The sequence below is a fragment of the Balaenoptera musculus genome, chromosome 4, assembly GCF_009873245.2.
Source record: "Balaenoptera musculus isolate JJ_BM4_2016_0621 chromosome 4, mBalMus1.pri.v3, whole genome shotgun sequence".
Lineage (NCBI taxonomy): Eukaryota > Metazoa > Chordata > Mammalia > Artiodactyla > Balaenopteridae > Balaenoptera > Balaenoptera musculus.
Window position 1 is genome coordinate 11,485,497 of NC_045788.1, and position 14,721 is coordinate 11,500,217.

Below are 14,721 nucleotides of genomic sequence, written 5' to 3' on the forward strand. Positions count from 1 at the left end.
GGGATGATTAATTGTCTATTCAGGTATTCCACAGATGCAGGGTACATGAAGTTGATTCTGGGGATGTAATCCGCTGCTCCTGATGTTGAATGGAGAGATTTCCCTTTGTCTTCTTTGTTTGCACAGCTCCTGGGGTTCAGCTTTGGTTTTGGCCCCACCTCTACATGTAGGTCACCCTCAGGCATCTGTTCCCACCCAGACAGGACAGGGTTAAAGCAGCAGCTGATTATACATCTCTGGCTCATTCAGGCCGGGGGGGGGGGAGGGAGGGGTACGGTAATTATAATTGGAATGCGGGGCGAGCCTGCAGTGGCAGAGGCCACCATGACATTGAAACAGCCTGAGGCGCGCCATGTGTTCTCCCAGGGAAGTTGTCCCTGGGTCACAGGACCCTGGCAGTGGCTGGCTGCACAGCCTCCTTGGGGGGGGGGGGTGTGTGGATAGTGACCTGTGCTTGCACACAGGATTCTTGGTGGCTGCAGCAGCAGCATTAGCATTTCATGCCCATCTGTGTGGTCCGAGCTGATATCTGCAGCTCCCACCCATCTCTGGAGCTCATTTAGGTGGCACTCTGCCTTCTGTGGGCAGACAGGGAAGGAATCCCCTCTCCTCGTGCACCCCAAAACAATTATCTCTTGACTCTTAGGCAGGTCCAGACTCTTTCCCAGACTCCCTCCCAGCTAACTGTGGCACACTAGCCCCCTTCAGGCTGTGTTCATGCAGCCAACCCCAGTCCTCTCCCTGGGATCTGACCTCCGAAGCCAGAACCTCAGCTCCCAGCCCCCACCCATCCCGGCAGGTGAGCAGACAACCCTCTCAGGCTGGTGAGTGCTGGTCAGTACTGATCCTCTTTGAGGAGATCTCTCCTCTTTGTCTTCTGCAACCCTGTTGCTGCACTCTCCTCCATGGCTCTGAAGCTTCCCCCTTCCACCCCCCGTCTCTGCCAGTGAAGGGGCTTCCTAGTGTGTGGAAACTTTTCCTCCCTCACAGCTCCCTCTCAGAGGTGCAGGTCCAGTCCCTATTCTTTTGTCTCTGTTTTTTCTTTTTTCTTTTGTCAGCATTCGATAGGAGTTGTTCCACATGTAGATATATTTTTGCTGTATTTGTGGGGAGGGATGTGATCTCCACGTCTTACTCCTCTGCCATCTTGAAGGTACCCCCCCAAATCACTTTAAATTATCCCAGAAAATAATGCTATATAAAGATTACCTGGAATTTTGTGTTTCAAGAATATACATAAAACCCTGGAATATTAGTCATATTAGTGCCAAAAATTGCTTACTTTTCTCTGTCTTTCTTTTTTGATCACATTGCATCCTTAATGATGGCCTGATGCTTTCTATTTCATAAACTTCAAGAACTATGAATTATGCATATTTTATTTATTTATTTATTATGCATATTAATTATTATCATAAGAATTATGAATAAATGCATAATGCATATATGCATAAGTGAGTGAATGAATATATACTTTTGAAGTTGCATTTCTTCTTTAAAACTTCTTAGGTAATCTTCAGTGAATTTCTGATTTAGGGTTCTAGTCAGCAGGCTTCTACAAAAGAAGCAGATAAAAATTTCAAATGCAATGGAATTTGCTTGAGTTAATTTTTGATGTTTTCTGATTAAAGGATTTATTTCTGCTTTACTGTCTTGTATACATTCTGAGGACAATTCCAACCTGGCTTATTTCTGGTCTTTTTGATTACATGCAGGATGTGAATACATGAAGGTCGATATCATGTTTCTGGTGGATGGTTCTAGCAGTATAGGATTCGAAAATTTTGGGAAAATGAAAACCTTCATGAAAAACCTGTTAGCTAAGGTTCAGATTGGCCCAGACAAAACCCGAATTGGTGTCATTCAATTCAGTGATTATAATAGGGAAGAATTCCAGCTTGATAAATACTATACACAAAAAGAAATTTCTGATGCAATAGACAGAATGTCTCCCATCAACAAAAACACTTTGACTGGAAGTGCACTAACCTTTGTGGATCCATACTTCACTGAGCCCAAGGGGGGCCGTTCAATGGTCAAAAAGTTTCTCATCCTCATCACTGATGGAGAAGCCCAAGATGATGTGATAGACCCTGCAAAAGCTCTTCGGGACAAAGGTGTGGTCATCTTCTCTGTGGGGGTGTACGGGGCCAATAGAACTCAGCTGGAGGAGATCAGTGGGGACGGCAGCCTGGTCTTCCAAGTTGAGAGCTTCGATGATCTAAAGGCAATAGAGAGTAAACTCATCTTCCGTGTGTGTGCTCTTCATGGTAAGTGACCCTGTTATTCTTCAGGACTCAAGGGTGTGAGCTGTTGACTTTATAGTGGGGTGAACAGTGACTTGGACACTGGGCTTGGCCTCCAACTGGACTTTGGTATTAAATTTTGGTCTTATCTATGCTATGTTAAAATACCCATGACCTCAGGAACATATATACAAAATACGAAGGCATATTCTAGAATAACAGTTTTGTCAACTAATTTGGCAAAATGTACTCTGATTTTGATGACTTTAAATATATTCCAAGAAGGTCTCAGAATTTTACATTAAATTTTCAACTCTTTAATACCTGCATACCTAGATTTTCCAGAGCCAATTTTTAATCCCAAATGATCTCCCAAATTGTTTCTTGGCTACCTATAACCATTGTTAAGCAGTAAATAGAAATACAAATTCATCTTCCTCTTAGTTAAATTAAAACCAATATCCTAAGCACAGTATCCCCCCAACAAAAACCCTCTGTATTTTAAAGTTATAGTGTATATTTTCATTACTTCACATTATTCTCTTACCCTCTATCAGCTAAGTATCATGTATCAGCTGTTCGTGTGTCTATCCCTTTGGAAAATTTTAATTTGATACTTTTCTTAAAACAATTGCTTGGGGTCATCACTTTTATCTGACAAACTGTAATCCTTTTCAAATTGAATTGAGCAACCTTCAGTTTGAGCCCATCAGTTTTAATGACTCGAGTAAGAACTTGCTATAAATCCACATGTAAGGCTAACAGCACCTGTGCTATTAAATCTACCACGTGCTGTTGTTATCTGTGTTTTGGATACAACTAAGGGAACAAACCAAAGCATTAGTAATTGTATATTGTTCCTCTGGCAACAGAGGCCTCCTCTGGACTTTGTTCTTCAGGATTATGTGTTTCAAAATTTCAGAAAGTTAACAAATAAGATGTCTTAGTATAAACTCTGAGCTTTAGGCAATAGCTCTAAGATTTCTCTTGGAACAGCTTAACTGGAATTTTTTTTCTTCCTCCAAGAATGGCAGTGATTCCCAAATTCTTGGGATTGTGGAGACATTCTAAGAAAGGCTTACCTTAAGGCCACGGCCCCACCTTTGAAATCCAAAGGGCTCTTTCTGGCCTTTCTTCATTTTGAGAAATGTAATGTTTGTGGAGACCCTGTCTATAGCATGAGGTGAAGTTTTAGCTGACTCATACATTAGATCAATTCATAAATATTTATCAAGTCAACTCATAAATATTTATCAAGTTATGATTAGTCACCAAATCACACTGGGTTGTTTTTCTGACATAGCCTGGGCTCATCCACAGTGGATGAGACTTGAAATTTTGAGGCCTCTTTGCCAGAAATAAGGATTGGAGGTAAGATAGGCAGGTGGAGGGTGAACCTTTGGGAAGCATGTGCTTAAGTTACTTAGGGAAGGAAAAGAGTGGAAACAAGCTCACACTTTGGAGACTGAGCCAGAGTGGTTGCTTGGCTTCTAACGTGGAAGAGGGCTTGGGGCTGGGGTGAGGTGACAGGAGACTTAGCTCTCCCCCTACGTGGGCTTTTCTGGGTTCCAATTTGAGAAGTCAGGGGAAGGAATACATATAAATACAAAGAGGCATGGTGCACATGGGAAAGTTTATCTACTAGAAGATGAGGAGACAGCTGGAGCCTGAAGGAGCAGGATGAAACTCCCAGTTTATCCACTGAGCCCCTGACCCTTTCAAAACTGCAGGCCAGTCTGGCAAACATTAGTTGTGTCTCACCACTATACTACATTGAATTACCTTCTGACATTCCCTTCCAGTTGAAAGCCTGCTTAGCAAAAGGTGTTGCACGACCTGATGAAATTTAGCAGAATAGAGTCGGGAGGCATGAAGAGCACCAATCTGATCACGGAGTTACATAGATAAGGGTGCCAGTGTCCTTGGAATCATGATGTGGGCAAGTTGTACATCTCTCAGCCCTCAGCTTCCTTCTCTTTAAAATGGCAACAGTACCTAAGTGAAGTGCAGTATCTGGCACGTGGGAGGGACGTGGCAAACGTAGTTGGCTTCCCTTCTAGTCTGTCTGTGCAGAACACACTGCAGAAAGTTTGTGATGCCTGCTCTCTTCTCCTTGCAGATTGTAAAAGTATTAGACAGTTAGACGTTGTGTTTGTGCTGGACCATTCAGGCAGCATCCTGCCCCAAGACCAAGAAAGCATGATCAACGTCACTATCCATTTGGTGAAGAAATCGGATGTTGGCCCGGACAGAGTTCAGTTTGGAGCGCTCAGATACTCGGATCATCCTGAGGTTCTCTTCTACCTCAATACGTACTCAAACAGATCAGCCATCATTGAGCATCTGAGGAGGCCCAGGGGCACGGGAGGGAATACCTTCACTGCCAGGGCTCTGAAGCATGCAAACAACCTGTTCATGGAGGAACATGGCAGCCGTCTCAAGCAAAACGTGAAGCAGATGCTGATCATCATCACAGATGGGGTATCCCATGACCGAAATCAGCTCAGTGACGTGGCTTCGAAATTAAGAGCCAAAGGCATCATCATCTATGCAGTGGGTGTAGGAAAGGCCGAACAAGAAGAACTGGAGACTATGGCGGGGAATAAAAACTATACTATCCATGTCAGTAATTTCAACAAACTGAAAGATATTTACCTGCCTCTGCAAGATAGTATGTGTACCAATGCACAAGAGGGTAAGTTGGGCTGTTAAAGTTTCTACAGGGATAACAATACAAGTTTACACAAAAAATAAATGATAACTTGGCTTACCATTACCTGGGTGTCACAGGATGAACATTTCTCTGCTCAGGCTACTAGTTTTCTCATTTCTGAAAGAAATGTATTATTGATTAAGCAAGAGCCTAAAGGTCCTTTGCCACCATATTGAAGACATTATACAAGAAGGTTTCAGAAGCAGTCCTTGCTATCTGGCCTCCCTGTTTCCTTTTTCTTGGCAGAAAGGACTCTTCTTAGGCCATATTCACCTTTCCTCATTTCACAGCTGCCCATTTGCTTAATGACCCCAAGTGCAACTACTCGGTATCAGTTTCAGGCCAAACTCAAGTGGAGAGTTTCATGGTTTAAACAGATAGACTTTTGTCTTCAAAGTTCCAGGGCCCTCTAAATGGGATTGTTGGCATCCTGTAGGGCCATTGGAAGTCCAAGTGGTACAGTGAGCTTTTCTGGATAAAGGCCAGGAATGGGGTAATAGAGACTGGCTGCTAGGAACCAGGAGGGAAGGGGCCAAAGCTGATCCATGAGATACCCCGGGGCAGGAGGGGCTGGAGGCATCACATCTGAGTGAGGAAAGGGTGAGATTTGCCACCTGACCTCAAAGCAGCAGTTATTGACAAGTCATCTAGGAGATCTCTGTGCCTCCTTGGAAGGCTGGAATCCTGGCCAGATATTAATCCAGGCCTCCCGACATGGCAGATGCATCAGTCAACCAGCTAACTTCCTTTCTTCTTTCCTCTTCCCTCCCTTCTTCTGACTTCCTTCTCTTTTTCCTTTCCTCCTCCCTTCCTTCCTCTCTACCAGTTTGAAACCTGCTTTTGTATCCAACAGAAATCATGTTTTTACAACTGACATTAACTCACTCTCATCTCTGTGAAATAGTCCAACCCCAAACAAAACCTCCTCCCATATCCTGTGTCAGACCAGCATTTGCTGGGCTGTGTGAAACTACTTCTGACCTCCACAGCTCTACTTTACTTAAGTAAGCAATAAATACATCTTCTTGGTTTCAGATACTGAATAATGGTATCATCTTTAAGAAAAACATGACTTTTCCCAAGGGAGTGGGGCCAGCTCAATTCTTGCACCTGTCTGGTCCTTCCCTAGACTCTCACCCTTGCCATCTGTCCTGCTGCCTTCCAGACCATCCTTAGCACGGAGTGATCTTTCTGATACACACTGCGTTGTGTCACTGATCTGCTCACAGGTTACAGTTCCTAAACTCCTGAGATCCACGTAGCCCCTGCTGACATCTCCCACCTCACCTCTTGCCCCCCATTTCACAGTATCTCCCATCATCCTGAAACTCCTCCATCTTTGCATGCATCATTCCACCCACCGTGAACACACCAGCCTGCCACTTCCCTTGGCTGCACCTAGCTTATCTGTCACATCCAGCCTTTATTTGCCAGTTTCCTGACCCAGCACCTGGCAGTGTCCCAACCATGTCCCTCAACTCCTGCACCTTCTATTTCTCCTAGTGGTAGCACTTAACACATACTTGCTGTTTCCTTATCTGTACCCATCACAAGACTACAAGCTCCTTGGGCAGGCTTGGGCTCTTGTTTATCACTGGGTCCTCACCAAATCTAGGACATTACTAGGACTACAGTCTTTTCCTAGAATATGGGGACTGCTTTCTTCTCATCTTCCACACCTGTCTTTTTGGAGGTAGATGCTGAGATGGAGTTTGGGATGCAAGAATTTTATTAGGGAGGCACAGCTGTGAAAGAAAGGGGGGAAGGCAGAACAGGCAGTAGAAGTCAGCAATGCATGCTCCGTCATCTCAGTTACCTTCCATGATCACTTTAGTGCTGCCCCATCCCAGCCTTTGCATTTGAAGGGAACCGAGCATCATCCCTTGGTTATGGACCATTTCACACTGGACTTCAGGGAGATGACCCTGTACCCTGTTTATTAACACTTGCCCATGAAATTTTAATATTTGGGTTATGATATCATTAAAACAATTTGTAATATAAAAAAGTGCTGGATTTAAGGATAAAAGGGACCTAGGTACCAGCTCCTCTGCATAGTAATTGTGTATTCTGAGGCAACTTACTTAACCTCTGAATTCCATTTCTCTACCTAACAAACAGAATAATTCCTCATAAGGTGGTCATGAATATTAACCATTATTGTATGCTAAACAGGTTTTTTAAATGATAATTTTCAACACAAATGTAAAATGGTAACATTAATAGTAACAGGATTACTAATAATAGTACAGTGGTACTTGGCTTGGGTGAACATTCCAGTATGGGTATGTTGAAGGGATTTCAAGCCTTTGTAATGACCTTTTAATGAATATATTCTACCTAGTCAAACGTCTTACTTTCTTTCTCAGAGTAGTGTTCAGTGTCCTTTCAAATGAATCATGTAAATAATTAAAATTTGAAACAAAGTCTATTAGCTTTCTCCTCCCCACTATTTTTTCTTCTCTTTGAGGGCCAATAGTGGTTCTCTCATCTGTTACCTTATCTCAATTTGCCATGAATGTGAGGATTTAGTAAAGCAATTCAAATATTTGAGCAAAGGGAAAATTTGGAATGATTCACAAGGACAGTAACTGATTTATTTTTTCAACTGCAGTCTGTAACATTCAAGAAGCCGATGTGATTTTCTTTTGTGATGGCTCTGACATGGTATCTGATTCAGACTTTGTTACCATGACAACTTTCTTGTCAGACTTAATTGATAATTTTGACATTCAGTCTCAAAGGATGAAAATTGGGATAGCACAATTTGGGAGTCGCTACCAAGAAATTATTGAGTTGCAAAACTCTCTGACTAAAACCCAGTGGAAGTCTCGAATTCAAACTATCACGAAGAGCAACGGGCTTCCGCGAATGGACTTGGCCCTGAAACAAGTGAGCGTTATGTTTGAGCAATCCGCTGGTGGGAGAAGGAAGGCTGGTGTCCCTCAGACTTTGGTGGTTATCACATCTGGGGGTCCCCGTTATGATGTGGAAGAGGCAGTGAAGACTCTGAGAGAAGATGGCATTTGCATTCTGGCTTTGGGCATAGGAGATGTTTATAAGGAACAGCTCCTGTCAATAACGGGCAATTCTGAAAAAATCATCACTTTTAAAGACTTTGATAAACTAAAGAATGTGGATGTGAAAAAAAGAATGGTCCGTGAAATCTGCCAGAGTTGCAGGAAAACCAGTGAGTGCTCCCTTGCTCTTTCTTTGTTATTATTTGATTGCAGCTTCCCAGTTGTCCATTTCCTAAGGTGTCTGTGGGCGAGTCCAGCAGAACACGTGTGTGGTGAGAATAGACATCTCCTCTGTTTCCAGAAATTGAGATCGGTCAGCCTCCCTCAGAGACAGGGGAAAGGGTGCAGAGGCTGGAGGAGGCCCTGAGTTGTGTCCCCTGGTCAGCCCTGCCCCCCAATGTAATCCAGTGGTTATGCTCCTCTAACACCTGGAACTCAGCCTATTTCTACCCTCTCTGCTTCTGGAAGTCCTAGAGCAATGCCCTGCATCCCACAGGAATTAAGTAAAATAAACATGTGCTGATTGGACATTTTCCTATTTTAACTTTGTTAAACCATCTTGTAAGGGATTCAGTGTGTGTGTGTGTGTGTGTGTGTTGTCCATCTGTGTCAGATGTGTCAGCACACATCTGGTACATTTTCTTCTTTGAATGATGGCATTTATATAATCATAACATAGTAAAGATTTGAATTGTCCTTGGGGATTATTTAATTTCCAGAGTTCACCAATGCTGATGGCTACAAAGGTCGGGTGGGTCATGGAAGTGAGTCAAGTGGGCAGGGAGTGAAGAAAATGAACTCAGAGCCATGGCTCACCTGATGACGATATCATTCTTCAGCTCCAGCTGAGTGTTGCCATGTGGGACTCAGGTTCTGTACACTTGGAGCTGGGAGTTGGGAGGACAGAGCAACAGTGAAGATTAATATTTTGTGCAATTTGCACAACAGGCAGAAATTCCCCAGAGTGCTTCTGTTTCTAGACTCGTTATGATGGAAGCGACTTCTTTTACAAAACACATTGGTTTTTCCAAGCTCTCCATTGGGGTACTCACTGGGGGCAGATGACAGTGGTGGAGGAGCCCGAGACTGGAATCAGAACACCAGGGTTCCCACTCTGGTTCGGCAGCAGCAACCTCCATGCATGACCATCTGCTCGTGTGTAAAATGAGCAACTGGACAGGTTCAGGGGTGACCAAATGGCAACTTGTAGCTGAATTGGGTTTGTCCTATTTGGTGTTGACAGCTTCTTAATTAATTGATAACTTTTACAAACTGGAGATATTGCATTAAAATGCAGATTTCAGGTTTCTTTTTGAAAAATCAGACAATGTAACCACATTACACCCCGTTTCCCACATGGCTACTCTCAGCTGGAACTGAACGGTGAACAGATGGGTCGTTGCTCTGCGTTCATTTTCTCATTCCCTGCCCACTTGACTCGTTGACATTACCCTCCTGGCCTTTGCTGCCATCTGAGTTGGTGGCCTCTGGATTAAATAAACTCTAAGGACAATTCAAATATTTAATATGTTATAATTATATGAATCATAATGTCATCATTAAAAGAAGAAAATATGCATGCACACACACACACACACACATGAGGCCAGCCACTGAGAACAAGACTAAACCATGATTAGACTTCAAACAGTTACTGAAACATGTAACATTTGAATGGGACATGCAAGGACGGGGAGGGTGAGGGTGAACCTGTGCTACAGTATTTTCCTTCTTGGACACTTTTGGGTCCTAGAGACCCTCCAGCCCTAGACCATGACTGCTTCCCCTTTTCCTGCCTTGTCTGCCCTTCCTTGCTCCTGTCTGCTCATTAATTTGGCCTTATTTCCCTTGTTCTCCAGACTGCTTTCTGGACATAGTGGTCAGCTTCGACATTTCCACTCACCTGCTGGGGCAGCCATTGTTCTATGGCCACCCCCGGCTGGAATCATACCTCCCAGGCATCTTAGAGGACATTACCTCCCTCAGGGGTGTGAGCTGCGGGGCAGGTGCAGAGGTACAGGTGAGCGTGGCCTTTAAGGTGAACAGTGACCAGAATTTCCCCGCCAAGTTCCAAATCTACCAGGAAACAATATTTGACAGCCTACTGCAAGTCACCGTCAACGGGCCAACGCACCTGAATGCACAGTTCGTGCAGTCCATGTGGGACACGTTTAAGGATACGTCTGCATCCCGAGGACAGGTATCCGTGTCACATTCTAGCTCCCATCTCCATGCTTTTGTATTGGTTTCTCCCTCCCAGTTATATGTTTTGTTATCATGTCATCCCATTCTATGCTTTCCTCTTTCTCTAGGTATTACTCATCTTTTCAGATGGTCTTGGGGGTGAAAGCAAAATAATGCTTGAAGATAAATCGGACAGGCTCAGAGAAGCAGGTAAAATTAAAATTGAAAAAGTAAATGATGAAGCATGGAATCTGCTGAACAGGTCTCTACCTACTAGGGTGCTCTGGAACTTGGGATTTGCCTGGCCACTTGAAGCAACTGCTGCTGGTGTCCTGCCCAAACCCCCTTGACCAGCTGCCCACTTATCCCCCAAATGCTGCAAACGCTACAGCCAAGTTCTTATACCTGTGACCTTCTATAGATGTGTGCCCTTGACTGACCCCAACAGTGACCTGATGCTTGGAATGGGGGTTGGGGTCACACATCCCACCTGAGGGATGGGAGCAGGGGTAATTATTTCAGAGGGAAACAGAAACCCAGCACTCTTGCCTGAAGTGGGTCAACTCTGGTACAGCCTACACTCCAGGGACCCTCAGGAATCAGACCCAGGTGAGGACTTTACTGAGACACATCCTTGCTCACAACCTCCCCTTCCCTTTCCTGCTTCTCTCTCTCCCTCTGTAAGCCACTTACATATAGATTCCTCTCTCAGATTCTGCTTCTAGGGAACCTAAGACACTTTCTATTGTGTCTGATTTTCCATGGGAAAGATTGCAACATGGATTTTGAAAAACACTTCTCACTATACCTCCCCTGTCCATGTCATAGTTTCAGAAGAGCTGGGAGCTAAGTGCAGAAGTGGAGAGTCACATACAGAGACAGGAAGCAGGCAGGTGACTGGCAAGTGGGGCATGTTATTGTAGGCTTCCTTGGTGTAGCCCTCATGGCTTCCAGTGTTCAGCTTCCTTGGAAACTCCCAGGGGCCATAAATGTCCTGGTTGTGTCACTCTCCCTTCTTGAATCCCTACTATACATTCCCACTGTTCCTATAATATCAAATTCCTTCATATGGCCTGTGAGGCTTTACAGGATCTGGCCCCACTTCCCACTCAGCTTTACCTTGCTGCTCACACTCTGTTCCAGCATCAGAACTTTTTCCATTCTCCCTCCAATGTCCTTTTCAACCTCACCCTCCCCACACTTGCATGTCCTCTTTCCTTCTACCTGGTACTCTCCCCACTCTCAGCTTCCCCCAAGTTCTTCTCACCACCTCCCTTCTCTGGTTCTTTCCCTTGATCAACTTCCATTCATCCTTTAGTATCAGTCTAGACATCAGTTCTTCACAGAAATCTTGTGTGACCTTCCAAAACCGAGTTAGGAGCTTCTTCTTCAGACTTTTGTAGCATCCTGACCCTCTCCCTGGTACAATGATTAATACATAATAGACTCCTAATAAGCAAATATTTGTTTAATGAAAGGAGGGAAAGAGTAAATGGACCAGCAAATGAATTAATGAGTGAGTGAATGGGTGAATAAATGAATTCCTGGGTATGGCCAGGAGTTCAGCTGAGACTGGAATCACCCTGGGCTTTCCTCAAGCTTCCAGGGCCCACCCAGCTCCCAGGGTGTTTGGCAGTGGAGATGATTTGAGAGCTATTTACATTCTATTTACAAATTTTGTAATTAATTTACAAGTTAATGTAATTAATTTACATTCAGAAAAATTCATAGTTCATAGCAGCACTATTTACAATAGCCAAGACATGGAAACAACCTAAATGTCCATCGACAGATAAATGGATAAAGAAGATGTGGTACATATATGCAATGGAATAGTACTCAGCCACAAAAAAGAATGAAATAATGCCATTTGCAGCAACATGGATGGACCTAGAGATTATCATACTAAGTGAAGGAGATCAGACAAAGAAATACAAATATCATATGATATCACTTTTATGCGGAATCTAAAAAAATGATACAAATGAACTTATTTACAAAACACAAATAGACTCACAGACATAGAAAACAAACTTATGGTTATCAAAGGGGATAGTGGTGGGGGAGATAAATTAGGAGTTTGAGATTAACACATACATACAACTATGTATAAAATAGATGAACAAAAAGGACTTACTGTATAGCACAGATATTGAACTATATTCAATATCTTATAATAACCTATAATGGAAAATATATATATATATATTCTGTTATATATAAATATATAACTGAATGACTCTGCTGTGCCCCTGAAACTAACACATTGTAAATTAACTATACTTCAATTTTTTTAAATGGTGAAAAAAATAAATTAAAAAAAAAATTACTAACTACCATGTTAAAAAAAAAATTCAGAAGAACTCTGAAGATGAACAATATCCTTTCTTAAAAAATTGCTTTCAAATGCCCAAGAACTGCATTAAGATTAGTGGTGAGGAATTAAACACAATTTTCTGCTAGTGTTTTTCTGTAAGATTTCTTAGATTTCATGCCGAGGTCAGGAACCAGTGCCTCATGTGTGTACTGAAGATGCAGGCAAAGCGCTGTTGGGTTCTTCAGTATCAAGAACACTCTTTTCTCTTATTTTTCCCCCCTTTTTGATTCTTCGAGTCATGTTCACTGAATGGAAATAAGATGGGCTTTTCTTCTTTTTTGTGTACAATTCCTGGGGTTTTATATCTGTTGTTTTTACTGCCTAGGACTTGATGCTTTGCTGGTGGTTTCCCTAAACTCAACCTTTCATGATGAGTTTTCCAGCTTTGAATTTGGAAAAGGATTTGATCACAGGACTCACCTGACCATTGGAATGAGAGAATTGGGCAATATGTTATCACAGTATCTGGTGAGTTGCTGAAGAAAAAAACCCCATTATTCAAAATGCCCTGGGAACATTGGAATTGGAATTGGAATCTTGATGAGTATTTCCAAAGATTCCCTTGTTTGCCCTAAATTCAGTTACATGGTCTTTAGCATATGAAAAAGTGTGAAAGCCCAGAGCATTGTTTTTGCTTCTCCATGCCCTTTCATCCTTTGTCATCTCGACAAATGAATGCATAGGAAGCTAAAATCCAACCAACCCCTAATCAAATCAAAAGCCCCCAACAGTTTATGCTGCAGAAATCCCAGGAAACAAGAGCTGTCAACTAGGAACCAACCAGTCTTGTGCACACTTGGCCTGTGGCCATCTGTGTGGTGAGTGCCCCTTCTATAAATAGAGGTCATTTCCTTAGAAAAGGTATGTCACCAGTGCAGTTGCTGATCTGGTGCTCTCTCTTCAGGGTTAAGTCAAAAAAACACCTCTTATTCTCTGCAGCCCCTCACCCAATGAGAGAGGACAGGCTGTAGGTGGTGAATTATGATTTATGTCAATTCAGTTCTTATGTGATGAAGTTCCTCACCATAGTTGCTCACTCATTTTTTCTTTTTTCCAGGGAAACATTGCAGAGAGGACTTGCTGCTGTACATTTTGCAAGTGTTCACGGACTCCAGGACCTCAAGGGGTCCAAGGACCACAAGCCTTAAAGGTGCCATTCAGTTGTGACATGCTTTTACCGAATGGGCTTTGATTTGGTGTAGGTGGAGCTGAGATTGAGTAGTTGGGTTTGCAACCTTTGCTTGATGCTGATGTGATTACTTTGGGCCGTTTGTGTGACTTCTATGGTGTAGGAGCCAGATCAGAAGGGCTCACATTTTTTAAAAAAATATATTTTATTGAAGTATTAATTTACAATGTTGTGTTAATTTCTACAACACAGCAAAGTGATTCAGTTATACATATATACACATTCTTTTTCATATTCTTTTCCATTATGGTTTATCATGAGATATTGAATATAGTTCCCTGTACTATATAGTAGGACCTTGTTGTTTCTCTATGTTATACATACTAGTGTGTATAAGCTAATCCCGAACTCTTAATTTATCCCTTCCCTCCTTCCCCTTTGGTAGTATAAGTTTGTTTTCTATGTCTGAGTCTATTTCTGTTTTGTAAATAAGTTCATTTGTATCATTTCTTAGATTCCATGTATAAGTGATATATGATATTTGTCTTTGTCTGAGTTACTTCACTTGGTATGATAATCTCTGGGTCCATCCATGTTGCTGCAAATGGCATTATTTCATTTTTTATGGCTGAGTAATATTCCATTGTATAAATATACTACATATTCTTTATCCACTCCTCTGTTGATGGGCTTTTTGGTTGCTTCCATGTCTTGGCTATTGTGAATAGTGCTGCTGTGAATATTGGGGTGCATGTGTCTTTTTGAATTAGAATATTTTCAAATATATGCCCAGGAGTGGGATTGCAGAATCATATGGCAACTCTATTTTTAGTTTTTTGAGGAACCTCCATGCTGTTTTCCATAGTGGCTGCACCAATTTACATTCCCACCAACAGTGTAAGAGGGTTCAGAAGGCTCACTTTTGATGCTACTATTAAGAATGACTCCCTTTTCTCTTATGTATCCTTGGTGGTGTTGCTCCTTGGCTTTGCAATTTATACTTTTTTTTTTTATGTTTAATCATTCCTTGAGGTTTCTTTTCTCTTTAATTC

At 42.5% G+C, this 14,721-nt stretch overlaps 1 protein-coding gene across 1 annotated transcript in view; it reads left to right on the forward strand.

Annotated features, from left to right (window-relative positions):
• Nucleotides 1-14,721, forward strand: part of COL6A5 (collagen type VI alpha 5 chain) — a 110,201-nt gene that overhangs the window by 20,538 nt on the left and 74,942 nt on the right. Inside the window, exons 5-11 of the mRNA XM_036850673.1 lie at nucleotides 1,716-2,270; nucleotides 4,366-4,941; nucleotides 7,574-8,149; nucleotides 9,839-10,179; nucleotides 10,292-10,373; nucleotides 12,866-13,008; nucleotides 13,598-13,690. Coding sequence (XP_036706568.1) covers nucleotides 1,716-2,270; nucleotides 4,366-4,941; nucleotides 7,574-8,149; nucleotides 9,839-10,179; nucleotides 10,292-10,373; nucleotides 12,866-13,008; nucleotides 13,598-13,690 — 2,366 coding nt within the window. The remainder of the gene's footprint in view (nucleotides 1-1,715; nucleotides 2,271-4,365; nucleotides 4,942-7,573; nucleotides 8,150-9,838; nucleotides 10,180-10,291; nucleotides 10,374-12,865; nucleotides 13,009-13,597; nucleotides 13,691-14,721) is intronic.